At 43.1% G+C, this 19,113-nt stretch overlaps 1 protein-coding gene across 3 annotated transcripts in view; it reads left to right on the forward strand.

The window, feature by feature from the left end:
• The window catches only part of ATP8A2 (ATPase phospholipid transporting 8A2), a 1,056,467-nt gene that overhangs the window by 377,179 nt on the left and 660,175 nt on the right, over nucleotides 1-19,113 (forward strand). For all 3 annotated transcript variants that reach the window (XM_069759054.1, XM_069759055.1, XM_069759056.1), the window contains one exon: nucleotides 3,490-3,559. In XM_069759054.1, coding sequence (XP_069615155.1) covers nucleotides 3,490-3,559 — 70 coding nt within the window. The remainder of the gene's footprint in view (nucleotides 1-3,489; nucleotides 3,560-19,113) is intronic.

Below are 19,113 nucleotides of genomic sequence, written 5' to 3' on the forward strand. Positions count from 1 at the left end.
TCAAAATCTCACAATACATGACCCCATCCATCCTCCCTTCAATATGGTGCAGTGTTCCTGTCCCCTTTGCAGAAAAGCACCCCCAAAGTATGATGTTTCTTCCACCATGCCTCACAGTCGGGACGGTGTTCTTGAGGTTGTGCTAATCCTTCTTCTTCCAAACACGGCTAGTGGAGTTGATACCAAAAAGTTCTATTTTGGTCTCATCTGACAATATGACCTTCTTCCATGCCTCCTCTGGATCATCAAGATGGTCGTTCGTGAACTTCAAATGGGCCTGACGTGAGCAGAAGGACCTTGCGTGTCCTGCAGGGTTTTAATCCATTACGGTGTACTGTGTTAACGGTAATGTTTGAGACTGTGGTCCAAGCTCTCTTCAGATCATTGACCAGGTCCTCCTGTGTGGTACTAGGCTGATTCCTGACCTTTCTCAGAATCATCCTTACCCCACGAGGTGAGATTTTGCATGAAACCCCAGACCAAGGAACATTGACAGCCGTCTTGTGTTTCTTCCATTTTTTAATAATTGTGTCAACAGTTGTTGCCTTCTCACCAAGCTGCTTCTCTATTGTCCTGTAGCCCATGCCAGCCTTGTGCAGTTCTACAATTTTGTCCCCGGTGTCCTTAGACAGCTCTTAGGTCTTGGCCATGGTGGAAAGGTTGGAGTGTGACTGAGTGTGTGGACTGGTGTCATTTATACAGCTAACAAATTCAAACAGGTGCAGTTAATACAGGTAATGAGTGCAGAGTAGGAGGCTTCTTACAGAAAAACTAACAGGTCTGTGAGAGCCAGAATTCTTGCTGGTCGGTAGGTGAGCAAATAGTTATTTCATGCAATAAAATGCAGTTGAATTATGTAAAAATCCTACAATGTGATTTTCTGGATTTTATTTTTACATTCTGTCTCTCACAGGTGAAGTGTACCTACGATAAAAATTACAGACCTCTCCATTCTAAGTGGGGAAAATTTGGCAAAATCGTCAGTATATCAAATACTTATTTTTCCCACTGTATAAATAATCCATTATGCCCCTCCATTCAGAAAACTGGAATAAAACACTTTGAAAGGTCACATACGGTAATCTGTGCCCAACGTGAATGTATGCAATAACGTAGCAACTTTTTGAGTTTTCACGTCAGTTTTCGGCATCTCTGCCAAAATGGGCGAAGCTGGAGAGGAGTGAGGGAATGGCTACAGCCGCCGGCCAAATTTTTCAAAGGTGGCGGCGTTCCTTAATGTCTGCAGTCTCTGACTAAAGTAACATTTCTGGCTAGGAGCATGGAGGCGCATACCGCTAAAAAGATGCACCAAATTCATTAAGTGGCTTCCGTCTCTTAATGAATTTGGCGCATCTTATTTCTGCACGCCCCTCAATATGAATGGCGCACTGAGCATTTCCCGAGACGGTTGTTTCCCTTCCCAGCGCAACCTCTTTAGCTTGATTGATCGCTTACTCTGTTTGGGCATTAGGCAAGTGATTCAGCAGACAGTGAGATATCCATCAACCTGAAGGGGCTGGGTAGGAAAACAGACTGGGAAGGGCTTCTTAAGTGCTCTGCCACACCCAGAACACTTAGCTAATTTGCATATGAAGGAAAACGCTTATTTCTGATGAAAACTGCAACAGATAGGCAGTATAAAGTTTTAGATTGATTTATATTTCAAAGCCCTGCATGCCCTTATATGGGGGAGTTGAGTTTGCTGACAAATTACTTTTAAATCAAGTTTTTATTTTAAATATATTTTTAAAAATGTCTAATCATTTTTTTCAACTTTCCTTATCACCATATATAAAAAAAAAAAATTTGCAATTTTCACACTGGCCACTATACCTCATTTTAAACTCACTAAAGGTACCGTCACACTAGACGATATCGCTAGCGATCCGTGACGTTGCAGCGTCCTGGCTAGCGATTTCGTCCAGTGTGACAGGCAGCAGTGATCAGGCCCCTGCTGTGCTGTCGCTGGTCGGGGAAGAAAGTCCAGAACTTTATTTGGTCGCTGGACTCCCGCAGACATCGCTGAATCGGCGTGTGTGACACCGATTCAGCGATGTCTTCACTGGTAACCAGGGTAAACATCGGGTAACTAAGCGCAGGGCCGCGCTTAGTAACCCGATGTTTACCCTGGTTACCATCCTAAAAGTAAAAAAAACAAACAGTACATACTTACCTACAGCCGTCTGTCCTCCAGCGCTGTGCTCTGCTCTCCTCCTGCACTGGCTGTGAGCGTCGGTCAGCCAGAAAGCAGAGCGGTGACGTCACCGCTCTGCTTTCCGGCCGCTGTGCTCACAGACAGTGCAGGAGGAGTGCAGAGCACAGCGCTGGAGGACAGACGGCTGTAGGTAAGTATGTAGTGTTTGTTTTTTTTTACTTTTAGGATGGTAACCAGGGTAAACATCGGGTTACTAAGCGCGGCCCTGCGCTTAGTTACCCGATGTTTACCCTGGTTACCAGCATCGTTGGTCGCTGGAGAGCGGTCTGTGTGACAGCTCTCCAGCGACCAAACAGCGACGCTGCAGCGATCCGGATCGTTGTCGGTATCGCTGCAGCGTCGCTAAGTGTGACGGTACCTTAAGTGTTCTGTAAAATTAACTTTTCAGCAGTCTCATTATCATCACAGACAATGAAAGGTAACACTTCTATATATAGTAAATAACGCAGGAGCCACCAATCACAATCACTAATCTCACACCTTCCCTCTCACTACACAATGAACTTTTCTAAGATAAGGTATCCATACAATCTAATAGGGTCTTTTGCTGCTAATGTCCATGTGAAGGACAAAAGGCAGGAGTATAATATTAAGCCTGGTGTTCAGTGTGAAATCCGTGAGTATTTTTTATTTTATATAGATAGTGATATAAAAAATAATAATAAAAAAGTACGGTACATTTATCATAAAAACTTGATTTAGCCAGTTTAAGGATGGGGTCATTGACCCCCGTTTCTAACTAGACACATTGTCAGGTTCGTTTCGTACACATGGTTTGAAAGCTGTAAACGTTTTTATATTGTTTTCATCCACTCTTTTTTTTTTTTTAATAATATTAAAGGGAAAATTAAGGAAATATGTCTGTTTTTCACTTTTTTTTTTGAAATTTTTGTAACGGCCCCAAGGGACCACTAAAATCCAATTTAAATTTGTTGCCCTTTCTGCAACAATTAGTTTTATTTATCGGACATGTAGAACATGAAACCTTGATGTTTAAAATCCATTGTCGGTCCAGAAGCCGTTAAACAATACGTTATTTTTTGTTGGCCCATATCATAGAATTTATTTGCCGTGAATTCGATGCCTTGTACCCCATACATGTGTCCTGGTGAAATTTCTGATGGAATACATTTGTTAACGTTGCCCTAGCTGTGAGAATTGTTAAGTCTATACAGGTTTATAGGAAATATTTTCATTCGCTGACAGCAAGCAGTGTTCTGTATACATGCTACTAAGATCGTGGTTATTAATATAATCATTTTTGGTTATTTCAGTGACAGAAAAAGAATGTCTGTGATTGTCCGGACGCCATCGGGACACCTTAGGCTCTACTGTAAAGGAGCAGTGAGTATTTATCGAGTTCTAACGGTTCCACATGCCTCCCTGCATTTGTCCCTAGGACAAAATTCTCTGTTCCTGATTTTTGGTGTCGTAGGTTTATCATATCATTTTTTTTACACTAGAAAAAGGGGAGCTGAAATCTGATTGTTAGACTAGGCTCTTGTTAAAACCCATGAGCTTCCAAAGTACATGTAAGTGCCATCATAGGAACACGGTCACTGAAGCTCTAAATTCACCAATGATAGTGAAGGTTATGAATAAAGGGGTTGTTTTATGAACAGGTTACTGTACTTGGATGGAACAGCGCAGACAATGAGGAGACAGTGGTAATCAATCAACAATATTTATTTGACTAATACAGAAAGATAATCTATCTATAAGTACATATATATATATATATATATATATATATATATATACACACATGCAAGTGAGCACTATATTATGGGTAAAAGTATCAAGGTCAATACAGTAAGTTATGACCCTAACAGAATACAGCGATGGGATTAAATACAATATCAATGCAACGTTCTATTGTATACACTGTTCTTAATGTTCTAATTATCTAGCAGCTAAAAGAATATTAATGCCTTAATTTCCCAGCTTAATCGGTGTCTTCCTCAGTACTAGGGCTGTCACCATTGTACTTGCTTTACGCGCTGTAGTGCAGCGGTGTCCTCACTGTACAGAGATGAGGCAGTGACCCAAGAAAGTTCAAAGTAAACATAGTTTTAAATGTGTCCAAAACTTACAAACAAAACAGAAGGTATCCTCCGAATCACAGCCTGGAAACAAGACAGTCCGTAAATGCGTCCGATTGCCAAGGGCAACTGCACCAGCGTATTATGCTGCGGGGTGCCAAGAATTAGCTCTGCTTGGTTCAGGCTGAGCTTTTGCAGAGTTGTCCGCTCTGCACCTTGCAAACTCCACACTGACATAACCCTCTACTGCAGGGGTGTTTACCAAAGATCCTGTGGCCGTAGGCCACAAGGAAAACCCAGGCCAGGGAGGAAATGGACTGCACCACTATCTTCCTGTAGTCTGTTTCAAAAATAAAATCCCATGGCAGGTTTTCCTAAATCTGCCTTGGACAAAAAGCTTGCCCAAGACCAACACTCATTTTTATTTTTATTCTGCATGGCAATCACAGTTATGCCTGTGACTGCAATACACTCCCGCGCCCTCAATATGCTTCTTTGCTTATCCTGGGGGACACATAGCTTCTCTCTCATATGACCCCAGTTACTGCCTCACAGCGCCGTTGATCATTACTCTGGCCCTAAAGGGGATCACCGGTATTTCCTGCTCGGCGACAAGTCCTAGATAAGTGAGTCACTGGGTATTCATTGTGCTAGTCGCACTGGCCTTCTCTGTATCCTGAAGCACGGCTCCAACCCACACCCTGTACCATACATCTACACTGGAAGTAACTACCCACAGCAACAGTCCTCCACTACTGGTGGATCAATTCTCAAGCTTGGTTTGACCCTCCTTACAGACTTTTACTGGTGCGGGGCATGGACTTCTGGCATTGGTCAGGGACTGCTACTGGCACGGACTCCTACTGGAACTGGTCACAGACTGCTACTGGCGCAGGGCACGGACTTCTACTGGCGCGGGCCACGAACCTCTACTGGCGCGGGCCACGAACTTCTACTGGAGCTGGGCATGGACTTCTATTGGTGCTGGTCACAGACTTCTACTGGCGCTGGTCACAGACTCCTACTGGCACTGGTCATGGACTGTTACTGGCACGGACTTCTAGTGGCACTTTTCACGGACTGCTACTGGCGTGGGGCACGAACGTCTACTGGAGCAGGGCATGGACTTCTACTGGCTCTGGTCACGGAATTCTACTGGCTCTGGTCACAGACTTCAACTCGCGCTGGTCACAGACTATTACTGGCACTGGTCACGGACTATTACTGCCACTGGTCTTGGACTTCTACTGGCGCTGGTTACGGACTTCTACTGGTGCAGGGTACAGACTTCTACTGGTGCAGAGCACAGACTTCTACAAGTTCTGTTGCCAACTCCTGCCTTCTCGGCCCGGCTAGGTCTTTTGTATTTTGTAACTGCGACACAACTGTCACCGGACCCAGCAGCATCTTCAGTCTCTTCTCCACTGTCTCCACTGAAAGGGAAAGCCTTGTGTGATAATGGGTCGAACCTGGTGGCGGCCCTACACTGGGGAACCTCACACACATGCCTTGTATGGCTCACATCCTCAACCTGGTGGTACAGCAATTTCTCCGCCACTATCTCGACCTGGATGCGCTGCTGCAGAAAGCACGATCGCTGTGTGCTTACTTCCGCCGATCGAACCCTGGTGATCATTGACTCGTATCGTCACAGAAGTCTTTCGGCCTACCAGTTAACCATTTGATTTGTGATGTGCTGACACAGTGGAATTCCACTCTGCACATGTTGCAGCGACTGTGACAGGAGCAACGAGCCTTGGTGCAGTATGTCCATTTGTATAGCCTGGGCCAACGCAGTACGGACGTGGTGCAAAAAGCAAGCTTGAGTGTTACCCCGCCATCAACACACCATGGACTTGCACCTCATGGAAGTGCACGACACAAGAGCGCCTTCTTACTGCACTATCTTCAATACGATGCCCATATTCTTAGGGTTAGATATAGTGCTGACTACTGGGATGCCACTCTGTTAGATCCACGGTACTAGAGTCAATTTTGCCAGATGCTTCCCCCCTGAAAAGGGAAGCGCGCATTCTGGAGTATTGAAACACACTTGTAAAAATCGTAGAGTGATTTTCCCCAAGACAGCAGTGAGGCACACAGTGTGCATCACAGTTCTAGACTTCCAACCCCGAGAACGTCAAAGCCTCACCGCAAAAACATTAGCAGCAGCAGTGTAAGTGTCATAACCAATTTCTGTGAGTCATTTTACACATTTTTAGACCAGCCCGTCCACTAGCAGAACAGCATAAAATTCTGACACGTTGTCAACGACTGAAGAGGATGGTGCAGGAGTATCTCGAGCTCAATATCAATGCTATTAGGGGAAGTTTTGACCCTTTTGCAGTTTGGTCGTCAAAAATGGAAGAGCCCTTGGAGGTTTTGTCATGCCCGGCAGCAGCGTTCTCTCAGAATGTGTCTTCAGCGCTGCTGGTGGTGTCCTGGCGGATAAGCGCATCTGGCTGTCCCCTAATATTATAGAATGCCTAACTTTCATCGAAACAAACAAGTCATGGATCTCCAATGACTTTTGCATCCTAGTCACAGACTGGGCAGACTAGGCAATGGTGTAGTTTTTAGTGTGCTGCATTGATCTCGTGTAATTGCAGCCTGTGACACCTGTGTCGAGGCTTCTGTGCCTGCTGTTGTTACTGCTGCTGATGTTACTAACAATTTTTTGAAATGTGAAGACTCCTAGTTGGGTCTCCATCTGGTGGGTTGCCTGTTGTGTGGAAGGGGTGTCAGAGTCCCATTATACTGTTTCTACTCTGTGGAAATTGATGTCACTTTAGTGTGACAATAATTTTTTGAAATGTGGAAAATCCATGTTGTGTCTCCTTTATGTGTGTTGACTGTAGCAATAGCCAGCCTGCACTTACTTTCAGTCAACTACCTGTGTTACTATCCTTACATTTTTCTAACATTAGTGCTCTACCAAGCTTATATTTGTGCCACCTGATTGTGGCTGGGAAAAAAAATAGTTTCAGCTGTTGCATGAAGTATTAGAACTCCCAGCAAAGAAGGCTTACACCGCTCCCTTACCCACCTCGTCTAAATTGAAACTTCAATTCAAAGCTCTAAATGATGGCCCAGAACCTGATACCTCATGCATGGCGCATGGCTGACTGCTTCTGTGCCACTTTAAAATGTTCTACTGTGTCAATTGATCAATCAACTACCTGTGTTACTATCCTTATATTTTTCTACCAATCGTAGTCTATGAAACTGATATTTGTGCCACCTGAGTGTGGCTGAGCAAAAAAGCAGTTTGAGCTGTTGCATGAGGTATCAGGGCTCCCAGCAAAGCAGGCTTACACCGCTCCTTATCCACCTCATCTTAATTAAAACTTTTATTCAAAGCTCTAAATGCCGGCCCAGCCCCTGATACATACATCAGTATTTGGAACCAAAATCATAAGTGGAACAATAAGTGGAAAAGGTTGATAGAAACACGTCACCACTATGTATTTCTCACCAGCTCTTGTTTTTTGGCTTGCAAATACTGATGTAAATTACTGACCAAATACTGAACGTGTGAACGTGGCCTAAGGATGATTATATACAGTAGAATAACTCCAGCCGTGCTCATCTCTGTTCCAAACAAAAAATCACCTGCTGATCAAGCCAAAATTGTGAGTTTGTAAACCAATGAATAAGTGAAACCTTTTATTTGTAAACTTTTATTTTCTGATATTGATCTGGCCATCTTGCTTAATCTTCAGCTAATAACATTTAAAGATGAACTATCATAAGGTTCCAGAGATATGGGTCTTTTCAGTTCATGCTAATTTTTACGTTCTATACAAAGAGCCGTGGCTCACAGGATTCTCTGGGGACATGGCTTTAGGCTACTCAACTCTTTTCCCACTCCTCCTCCAGTGACAGTGCCGTGGGATGAGAGCTTTTGATACTGAAGGTTTGCAATGGTTCACAGCTCTGCTCCCTTCCCTTGCTTACAATCACAGTAGATGCCGACTAAGATCAGTGAGGACAATGGAGATGTGTGTCATTAAATGTTTCACACAGAGAAAGCTGGGTCTGACCTACTAATGTCCCCTTGATCTTAGCAAAAATTAGATTCTAAACTTTAGAAGCTAATGCTTCTAAAATTAAAAAATAAAAACTGCATTTTATTCTGCTTTGCAGTCACTATTCCATGATGTGCCCAGTTTCGTTTGCTCAAACTGGTGAAAAGTCCTCTTTAGAATAGGCATTAGTGATGAGCGAACATGCTCGGATAAGGATATTTGTAGCTGTATGCCAGAAAAGTGGTGTTCATTAATATATTAAGAATTAATCAGCAGAGAATTGTGGCTTTAGTTAAATGAAATCAGTAGAGTTTCATTCCTATCAAAGTAAATACAAGGCAATATTTTTCGCCTTTTCAGGTAGAGGATTTGTTTTTCTGGACTTCTTGTGCACGCGCGTCTCCTACAATTGTCCTAATTAGTACAATACTCAGAGGTGATTAATCCCACAGTGAGTAAGATTGGCTTGTTCTGGACAGTGTTACAATGTAAAATTAACAAGACATCAAATCATAAAAATAATGGAGGCTCCAGGGAAGGTTTGGAAACGTGTTTCCCAGAAATTAGACCACAAGATCTAACCTGACTATTCCATCACAACTGTACCACACCACAAGGCATTACATTACACTTACTCACTGAGCCGCAGAGGTTTGCATCATGTGATTTATTACATAATTGGTTTAAGCACTATTTCCCAGTTGCCTCTGGTTACAAAAAACATCATCAGTGTTAGTTCGGGAGTAAAAAAATATATTGATTTTGGAGAAGGTTCCAATAGATAAGTGGTAGGAATCTGAGCTTCTAATTGGGATCTTGTGTCCAAAAGTAGTTTCTATTGTAAAATTCTAGAAAAAATATTCAATAGTTGTCATACCGGGCACTAAAGAAATAACTTGATGAAGAAACTGTAGAATGGTCCAGTTTCAAGATAAATGATCCTTATACTTGGGGTTACTATGCTATGTTTACATTTGTATTTAGACCTGATATTTGGGGCCGTGATCAGGTTTTCTGCCACTTTTGACTGTAAGAGCACTGCAGCATCCAGCAGGATGTAATGCTTCATTTCTCCTAAACCATCTGAGACAGATGTCTGTCCAGCCTCTGTTTGAAGACTTCCATTGAAAGAAAACTCACCACCTCTCGTGGCAGCCTGTTCCACTAACTGATCGCCCTCTCTGTCAAAAAGTTATTTTTCTAAAATTTAAACGATATCTTCTCCCTTTCAGTTTCATTCCATTGCTTCGCATATTTCCATGTGCAAATGAGAATAATGATACCTCCACACTGTGACAGCCCTTCAGATATCTGTAGACCGCTATTAAGTCTCCTCTGAGCCCTCTTTTTTGCAAGCTAAACATTCACAAATCCTTTAAATGGTCCTTGTAGGACATACAGTTCAACTCAGGAGTCCCTATCATTGCAGCATCAGGCTTGGGGACCATAGTGGTCATGTAGAGGTTATGGATTTTCCAGGAGCCGGGATGCTGATTGCTGTTCACCACCTTTTTTAAGGTATATGCACATAACGTCTTTTTCAAGCAGACCCAACCTGGAACCTGCTTGGAAAAGCACTAAAAGGACATCAAAAAGAATGAAGATCTGCACAAAACTACTTTGCTGTGCATATGTTCCATCTTTTGTCACTTCTTTTAACCACTTCAGGCTTCTAAAGCTGTGACGGCTTCCACTTGGCCACTATTTTATGTATATAATGCAAAAAAAGAAAGGTGCCGGTGATCAATCCGCCATAAAAGATGTCTGAAGAGATGTCAGGAAAAACCCTTCAGGAAAAACCTCACCATTTTCCAGAAGTGTATTCTGCTTAAAAATCGATGCAGGTATGTCAGCGTCTAAAAGACGCTGAATTTGATTTTCTACTGTATTTTGGTGTCACTTTCTAGTGTTTTGTCCTAAATTAATTCCTGTCCTTCCTTGTCCTTCATTTAACTTGTTTTCATAGGAATACTTAGATTTATTAGTGTGTGGTTTGCAATGGGGTGGCAGTGCATTAGAGAATAGCTTGCCATCGGGTAGAGTTCTTCAGATTTACAAGCTTTTCCAAATATTTTTTCTATATTGAAAGGGCCCAACTTTATAATTTTCGCTAGGGGACTACCCCACCTCAAAAATTAGATGTTTGTTTTAGGCCTCATATTCGCAACCTTTATGCTAAAGAGCACCGTATAGCAGAGGTGTCAAACTGCATTCCTCGAGGGCTGCAAACAGGTCATGTTTTCAGGATTTCCTTGTGTTGCACAGGTGATAATTTATTCACCTGCACAGAATGATTCCATCACCTGTGCAATAGTAAGGAAATCCTGAAAACATGACCTATTTGCAGCCCTCGAGGAATGCAGTTTGACCCCTCTGCCGTATAGTACACTACATTTGAGGTACAATATACCATAGAAAATTTTTCCTTAACCCCTTTATCCCCAAGGGTGGTTTGCACGTCAATGACCAGGCCAATTTTTACAATTCTGACCACTGTCCCTTTATGAGGTTATAACTCTGGAACGCTTCAACGGAAGTTGGTGATTCTGACATTGTTTTCTCGTGACATATTGTACTTCATGATAGTGGTAAAATTTCTTTGATAGTACTTGCGTTTATTTGTGAAAAAAATGGAAATTTGGCGAAAATTTTGAAAATTTCGCAATTTTCAAACTTTGAATTTTTATGCAATTAAATCACAGAGATATGTCACACAAAATACTTAATAAGTAACATTTCCCACATGTCTCCTTTACATCAGCATAATTTTGGAACCAAATTTTTTTTTGTTAGGGAGTTATAAGGGTTAAAAGTTGACCAGCAATTTCTCATTTTTACAACACCATTTTTTTTTTAGGGACCACATCTCATTTGAAGTCATTTTGAGGGGTCTATATGATAGAAAATACCCAAGTGTGACACCATTCTAAAAACTGCACCCCTCAAGGTGCTCAAAACCACATTCAAGAAGTTTATTAACCCTTCAGGTGTTTAATAGGAATTTTTGGAATGTTTAAATAAAAATGAACATTTAACTTTTTTACACAAAAAATGTACTTCAGCTCCAATTTGTTTAATTTTACCAAGGGTAACAGGAGAAAATGGACCCCAAAAGTTGTTGTCCAATTCGTCCTGAGTACGCTGATACCCCATATGTGGCAGTAAACCACTGTTTGGGCGCATGGGAGAGCTCGGAAGGGAAGGAGCGCCGTTTGACTTTTCAATGCAAAATTGACAGGAATTGAGATGGGACGCCATGTTGCGTTTGGAGAGCCACTGATGTGCCTAAACATTGAAACCCCCCACAAGTGACACCATTTTGGAAAGTAGACTCCCTAAGGAACTTATCTGGATGTGTGGTGAGCACTTTGACCCACCAAGTGCTTCACAGAAGTTTATAATGCAGAACCGTAAAAATAAAAAATCATATTTTTTCACAAAAATAATATTTTTGCCCCCAATTTTTTATTTTTCCAAGGGTAAGAGAAGAAATTGGACCTCAAAAGTTGTTGTCCAATTTGTCTTGAGTACGCTGATACCCCATATGTGGCAGTAAACCACTGTTTGGGCGCATGGGAGAGCTCGGAAGGGAAGGAGCGCCGTTTGACTTTTCAATGCAAAATTGACAGAAATTGAGATGGGACGCCATGTTGCGTTTGGAGAGCCACTGATGTGCCTAAACATTGAAACCCCCCCACAAGTGACACCATTTTGGAAAGTAGACCCCCTAAGGAACTTATCTAGAGGTGTGGTGAGCACTTTGACCCACCAAGTGCTTCACAGAAGTTTATAATGCAGAACCGTAAAAATAAAAAATCATATTTTTTCACAAAAATTATATTTTTGCCCCCAATTTTTTATTTTTCCAAGGGTAAGAGAAGAAATTGGACCTCAAAAGTTGTTGTCCAATTTGTCCTGAGTATGCTGATACCCCATATGTGGCAGTAAACCACTGTTTGGGCGCATGGGAGAGCTCGGAAGGGAAGGAGCGCCGTTTGACTTTTCAATGCAAAATTGACAGGAATTGAGATGGGACGCCATGTTGCGTTTGGAGAGCCACTGATGTGCCTAAACATTGAAACCCCCCACAAGTGACACCATTTTGGAAAGTAGACCCCCTAAGGAACTTATCTGGATGTGTGGTGAGCACTTTGACCCACCAAGGGCTTCACAGAAGTTTATAATGCAGAGCCATAAAAATAAAACAAAATTTTTTTCCCACAAAAATTATATTTTAGCCCCCAGTTTTGTATTTTCCCGAGGGTAACAGAAGAAATTGGACCCCAAAAGTTGTTGTCCAATTTGTCCTGAGTACGCTGATACCCCATATGTGGGGGGGGAACCACCGTTTGGGCGCATGGGAGGGCTCGGAAGGGAAGGAGCGCCATTTGGAATGCAGACTTAGATGGAATTGTCTGCAGGCGTCACATTGCGTTTGCAGAGCCCCTAATGTACCTAAACAGTAGAAACCCCCCACAAGTGAAACCATTTTGGAAAGTAGACCCCCTAAGGAACTCATCTTGATGTGTTGTGAGAGCTTTGAACCCCCAAGTATTTCACTACAGTTTATAACGCAGAGCCGTGCAAATAAAAAATATTTTTTTTCCCACAAAAATTATATTTTAGCCCCCAGTTTTGTATTTTTCCAAGGTTAGCAGGAGAAATTGGACCCTAAATGTTGTTGTCCAATTTGTCCTGAGTACGCTGATACCCGATATGTGGGGGGGAACCACCGTTTGGGCGCATGGGAGGGCTCGGAAGGGAAGGAGCATCATTTGGAATGCAGACTTAGATGGATTGGTCTGCAGGCGTCACATTGCGTTTGCAGAGCCCCTAATGTACCTAAACAGTAGAAACCCCCCACAAGTGACACCATTTTGGAAAGTAGACCCCCTAAGGAACTCATCTTGATGTGTTGTGAGAGCTTTGAACCTCCAAGTATTTCACTACAGTTTATAACGCAGAGCCGTGCAAATAAAAAATATTTTTTTTTCCACAAAAATTATATTTTAGCCCCCAGTTTTGTATTTTTCCAAGGTTAGCAGGAGAAATTGGACCCTAAATGTTGTTGTCCAATTTGTCCTGAGTACACTGATACCCGATATGTGGGGGGAACCACCGTTTGGGCGCATCGGAGGGCTCGGAAGGGAAGGAGCATCATTTGGAATGCAGACTTAGATGGGTTGGTCTGCAGGCGTCACATTGCGTTTGCAGAGCCCCTAATGTACCTAAACAGTAGAAACCCCCCACAAGTGACCCCATATTGGAAACTAGACCCCTCAATGAACTTATCTAGATGTGTTGTGAGAACTTTGAACCCCCAAGTGTTTCACTACAGTTTATAACGCAGAGCCGTGAAAATAAAAAATCTTTTTGTTTTCCCACAAAAATTATTTTTTAGCCCCCAGTTTTGTATTTTCCCAAGGGTAACAGGAGAAATTGGACCACAAAAGTTGTTGTCCTATTTGTCCTGAGTACGCTGATACCCCATATGTTGGGGTAAACCCCTGTTTGGGCACACGGGAGAGCTCGGAAGGGAAGGAGCACTGTTTTACTTTTTCAACGCAGAATTGGCTGGAATTGAGATCGGACGCCATGTCGCGTTTGGAGAGCCCCTGATGTGCCTAAACAGTGGAAACCCCCAATTATAACTGAAACCCTAATCCAAACACACCCCTAACCCTAATTCCAACGGTAACCCTAACCACACCTCTAACCCTGACACACCCCTAACCCTAATCCCAACCCTATTCCCAACTGTAAATGTAATCTAAACCCTAACCCTAACTTTAGCCCCAACCCTAACTGTAGCCCCAACCCTAACCCTAGCCCTAACCCTAGCCCTAGCCCTAACCCTAGCCCTAGCCCTAACCCTAGCTCTAACCCTAGCCCTAATCCTAGCCCTAACTCTAGCCCTAACCCTAGCCCTAACCCTAGCCCTAACCCTAGCCCTAACCCTAACCCTAGTCCTAACCCTAGCCCTAACCCTAACCCTAGCCCTAATCCTAACCCTAGCCCTAATGGGAAAATGGAAATAAATACATTTTTTTTTATTTTTCCCTAACTAAGGGGGTGATGAAGGGGGGTTTGATTTACTTTTATAGCGAGTTTTTTAGCGGATTTTTATGATTGGCAGCCGTCACACACTGAAAGACGCTTTTTATTGCAAAAAATATTTTTTGCAATACCACATTTTGAGAGCTATAATTTTTCCATATTTTGGTCCACAGAGTCATGTGAGGTCTTGTTTTTTGCGGGACGAGTTGACGTTTTTATTGAAAACACTTTCGGGCACGTGACATTTTTTGATCGCTTTTTATTCCGATTTTTGTGAGGAAGAATGACCAAAAACCAGCTATTCATGAATTTCTATTGGGGGAGGCGTTTATACCGTTCCGCGTTTGGTAAAATTGATAAATCAGTTTTATTCTTCGGGTCAGTACGATTACAGCGATACCTCATTTATATCATTTTTTTATGTGTTGGCGCTTTTATACGATAAAAACTATTTTACAGAAAAAATAATTATTTTTGCATCACTTTATTCTCAGGACTATAACTTTTTTATTTTTTTGCTGATGATGCTGTATGGTGGCTCGTTTTTTGTGGGACAAGATGACGTTTTCAGAGGTACCAAGGTTATTTATATCTGTCCTTTTGATCGCGTGTTATTCCACTTTTTGTTCGGCGGTATGATAATAAAGCGTTGTTTTTTGCCTCGTTTTTTTTTTTTTTTTTTTCTTACGGTGTTTACTGAAGGGGTTAACTAGTGGGACAGTTTTATAGGTCGGGTCGTTACGGACGCGGCGATACTAAATATGTGCAATTTTATTGTTTTTTTTGTTTTTTTTTATTTAGATGAAGAAATGTATTTATGGGAATAATATATATATTTTTTTCATTATTTTGGAATATTTTTTTTAATTTTTTTTTACACATTTTGAAATTTTTTTTAAACTTTTTCACTTTGTCCCAGGGGGGGACATCACAGATCAGTGATCTGACAGTGTGCACAGCACTCTGTCAGATCACTGATCTGACTAGCAGCGCTCCAGGCTTCACAGTGCCTGCTCTGAGCAGGCTCTGTGAAGCCACCTCCCTCCCTGCAGGACCCGGATCCGCGGCCATCTTGGATCCGGGGCTGGAGCAGGCAGGGAGGGAGGTTAGACCCCCGCAGCAACGCGATCACATCGCGTTGCTGCGGGGGGCTCAGGGAAGCCCGCAGGGAGCCCCCTCCCTGCGCGATGCTTCCCTGCACCGCCGGCACATCGCGATCATGTTTGATCGCGGTATGCCAGGGGTTAATGTGCCGGGGGCGGTCCGTGACCGCTCCTGGCACATAGTTCCGGATGTCAGCTGCGATAAGCAGCTGACACCCGGCCGCGATCGGCGGCGCTCCCCCCGTGAGCGCTGCCGATCGCTATGACGTACTATCCCGTCCAGGGTCAGATAAGCCCAGGGCACCTCAACGGGATAGTACGTCTAAGGTCACAGAGGGGTTAAAGTCGTTTTCCAGAATTTTTTATAATATGCTCAGGAAAAGGTACTGTAATTTATAATAAATAGATCAGCATTACTTACCTTTGAATCTACCACCTGTCCGCCACCGCCACCCTGGGGGTGCCTGTTGTGAGTTCTGTTTTTGGGCTCCCTCTGGTGGTTACTGATGGTACTGGGTGACTTGTGTTCTCTGCGGTCTCTGGTGTCCACCTGTTCCATCAGGTTATGGGAGTTTCCTATTTAACCTGGCTTTTTTGTCATTTCCTCGCCGGCTATCAATGTAATCAGCGTGTCTTTTTACCTCTGCTCCCTGCGTCTGTTATCTTCAGGACAAGCTAAGTTTTGATTTTCCTGTTCCACGTTTTGCTTAATTTTTGTCTTAGTCCAGCTTGCAGATATGTGATTCCTTGCTGCTGGTTGCTCTAGTGGGCTGAAATTACTCCTCATGTTCCATGAGTTGGCACATGAGTTCAAGTAATTTCAGGATGATTTTTTGAAGGGTTTTTCGCTGACCGCGCAGTTCACTTTTGTATCCTCTGCTATCTAGCTTTAGCGGGCCTCATTTTTGCTGATTCTATTTTCATAACTACGTATGTGCTTTCCTCTCATTTCACCGTTATTACATGTGGGGGGCTGCTATTTCTGTGGGGTGTTTCTCTGGAGGCAAGTGAGGTCTGTGTTTCTTCTAATAGGGGAAGTTAATCCTTCGGCTGGCGCGAGACGTCTAGGAATCATCGTAGGCACGTTCCCCGGCTACTGCTAGTTGTGTGTTTAGGTTCAGGATCGCGGTCAGCTCAGGTTCCATCACCCTAGAGCTTGTTTTGTTTTTGTGCTTGTCCTTTTGTGATCCCCTGCCATTGGGATCATGACAGTATAGCCGGCCTGAAAAAATTGGTCATCGTTTTGTCTGAAGTAGGAGGAAAAGTAGTCTGAGGAAGTTTTTTTTTTTTTTCTTTTTTTTTCCCCTCCTCAGTGTTTGCTGCCTAGCCTGAATTGCAGCTTGGCTGCTTCTTTCCTCCTCTTAATCCTTGAATGGCTCTGACCTCAGCTGTTTATCATGGACGTCCAGAGTTTGGCTTCCAGCCTGAATAATCTTGCTGCTAAGGTTCAAAATATACAAGATTTTGTTGTACATACGCCTATGTCTGAACCTAGAATTCCTATCCCAGAGTTTTTTTCTGGAGATAGATCTAGTTTTCTGAATTTTAGGAACAATTGCAAGTTGTTTCTTTCCTTGAAATCTCGCTCCTCTGGAGACCCTGCTCAGCAGGTCAAGATTGTTATATCTTTCCTGCGGGTTGACCCTCAGAATTGGGCATTTGCATTGGCACCAGGGGATCCTGCGTTGCTCAATGTGGATGCGTTTTTTCTGGCATTGGGTTTGCTCTATGAGGAACCTAACCTAGAGATTCAGGCTGAAAAAGCTTTATTGGCTCTCTCTCAGGAGCAAGATGAAGCAGAAATATATTGTCAGAAATTTCGGAAATGGTCGGTGCTTACTCAGTGGAATGAGTGCGCTCTGGCTGCAAAATTCAGAGATGGCCTTTCTGAGGCCATTAAAGATGTTATTGTGGGGTTCCCGGCGCCTACAGGTCTGAATGAGTCCATGACTATGGCTATTCAGATTGATTGGCGTTTACGGGAGCGCAAACCTGTGCACCATTTGGCGGTGTCTTCTGAACAGGCACCTGAGATAATGCAATGTGATAGAATTCAGTCCAGAAGTGAACGGCAAAATTATAGGCGGAAAAATGGATTGTGTTTTTATTGTGGTGATTCAGCTCATGTTATATCAGCATGCTCTAAACGCACAAAAAAGGTTGATAAGTCTGTTGCCATTGGTACTTTACAGTCTAAGTTCATTCTGTCTGTGACGCTGATTTGTTCATTATCATCCATTTCCGTCGATGCCTATGTGGATTCAGGCGCTGCCCTGAGTATTATGGATTGGTCATTTGCCAATCGCTGTGGGTTTAGTCTGGAACCTCTGGAAGTTCCTATTCCTTTGAAAGGAATTGACTCTACACCTTTGGCTATGAATAAACCTCAGTACTGGACACAAGTGACCATGCGTATGACTCCCGTTCATCAGGAGGTGATTCGCTTCCTGGTACTGTATAATTTACATGATGTCTTAGTGCTTGGTCTGCCATGGTTACAAACTCATAACCCAGTCCTGGACTGGAAAACAATGTCTGTGTTAAGCTGGGGATGTCAGGGGGTTCATGATGATGCATCTCCGATTTCTATCACTTCATCTACTCCTTCTGAGGTTCCGGTATTTTTGTCTGATTATCGGGAGGTTTTTGAGGAGCCTAAGCTCAGTTCGCTTCCTCCTCACAGGGATTGCGATTGTGCTATAGATTTGATTCCTGGCAGTAAATTCCCTAAAGGTCGTTTGTTCAATCTGTCAGTGCCAGAGCATACTGCTATGCGGAATTATGTTAAGGAGTCCTTGGAAAAGGGAAATATCCGTCCATCTTCGTCCCCTTTGGGAGCAGGTTTTTCTTTTGTGGCCAAAAAAGATGGTTCCTTGAGGCCTTGCATAGATTATCGTCTTTTGAATAAGATTACAGTCAAATATCAGTATCCTTTGCCATTGTTGACTGATTTGTTCGCTCGCATTAAGGGGGCTAAATGGTTCACTAAGATTGATCTTCGGGGTGCGTATAATCTTGTGCGGATAAGGCAGGGTGATGAGTGGAAAACCGCATTTAATACGCCTGAGGGCCATTTCGAGTATTTGGTGATGCCTTTTGGACTTTCTAATGCTCCTTCTGTCTTCCAGTCTTTTATGCACGATATTTTCCGTGAATATCTGGATAAATTTATTATCGTGTATTTGGATGATGTTTTGTTTTTTTCTGATGACTGGGAGTCTCATGTTCAGCAGGTCAGGAAGGTGTTTCAGGTCCTGCGAGCCAATTCTTTGTTTGTAAAGGGTTCTAAATGTCTCTTTGGAGTCCAGAAGATTTCTGTTTTGGGGTATATTTTTTCCCCTTCTACTATTGAGATGGATCCCGTCAAGGTTCAGGCTATTTGTGACTGGACGCAGCCTACATCTCTTAAGAGTCTACAGAAGTTCTTGGGCTTTGCTAATTTTTATCGTCGCTTCATAACTAATTTTTCTAGTGTTGTTAAGCCTTTGACGGATTTGACTAAAAAGGGTGCTGATGTTACTGATTGGTCTCCTGCGGCTGTGGAGGCCTTTCAGGAACTTAAGGCCCCTTCACATTAAGCGACGCTGCAGCGATACCGACAACGATCCGGATCGCTGCAGCGTCGCTGTTTGGTCGCTGGAGAGCTGTCACACAGACCGCTCTCCAGC

The sequence above is a fragment of the Ranitomeya imitator genome, chromosome 3 (genome assembly GCF_032444005.1).
Source record: "Ranitomeya imitator isolate aRanImi1 chromosome 3, aRanImi1.pri, whole genome shotgun sequence".
NCBI lineage: Eukaryota > Metazoa > Chordata > Amphibia > Anura > Dendrobatidae > Ranitomeya > Ranitomeya imitator.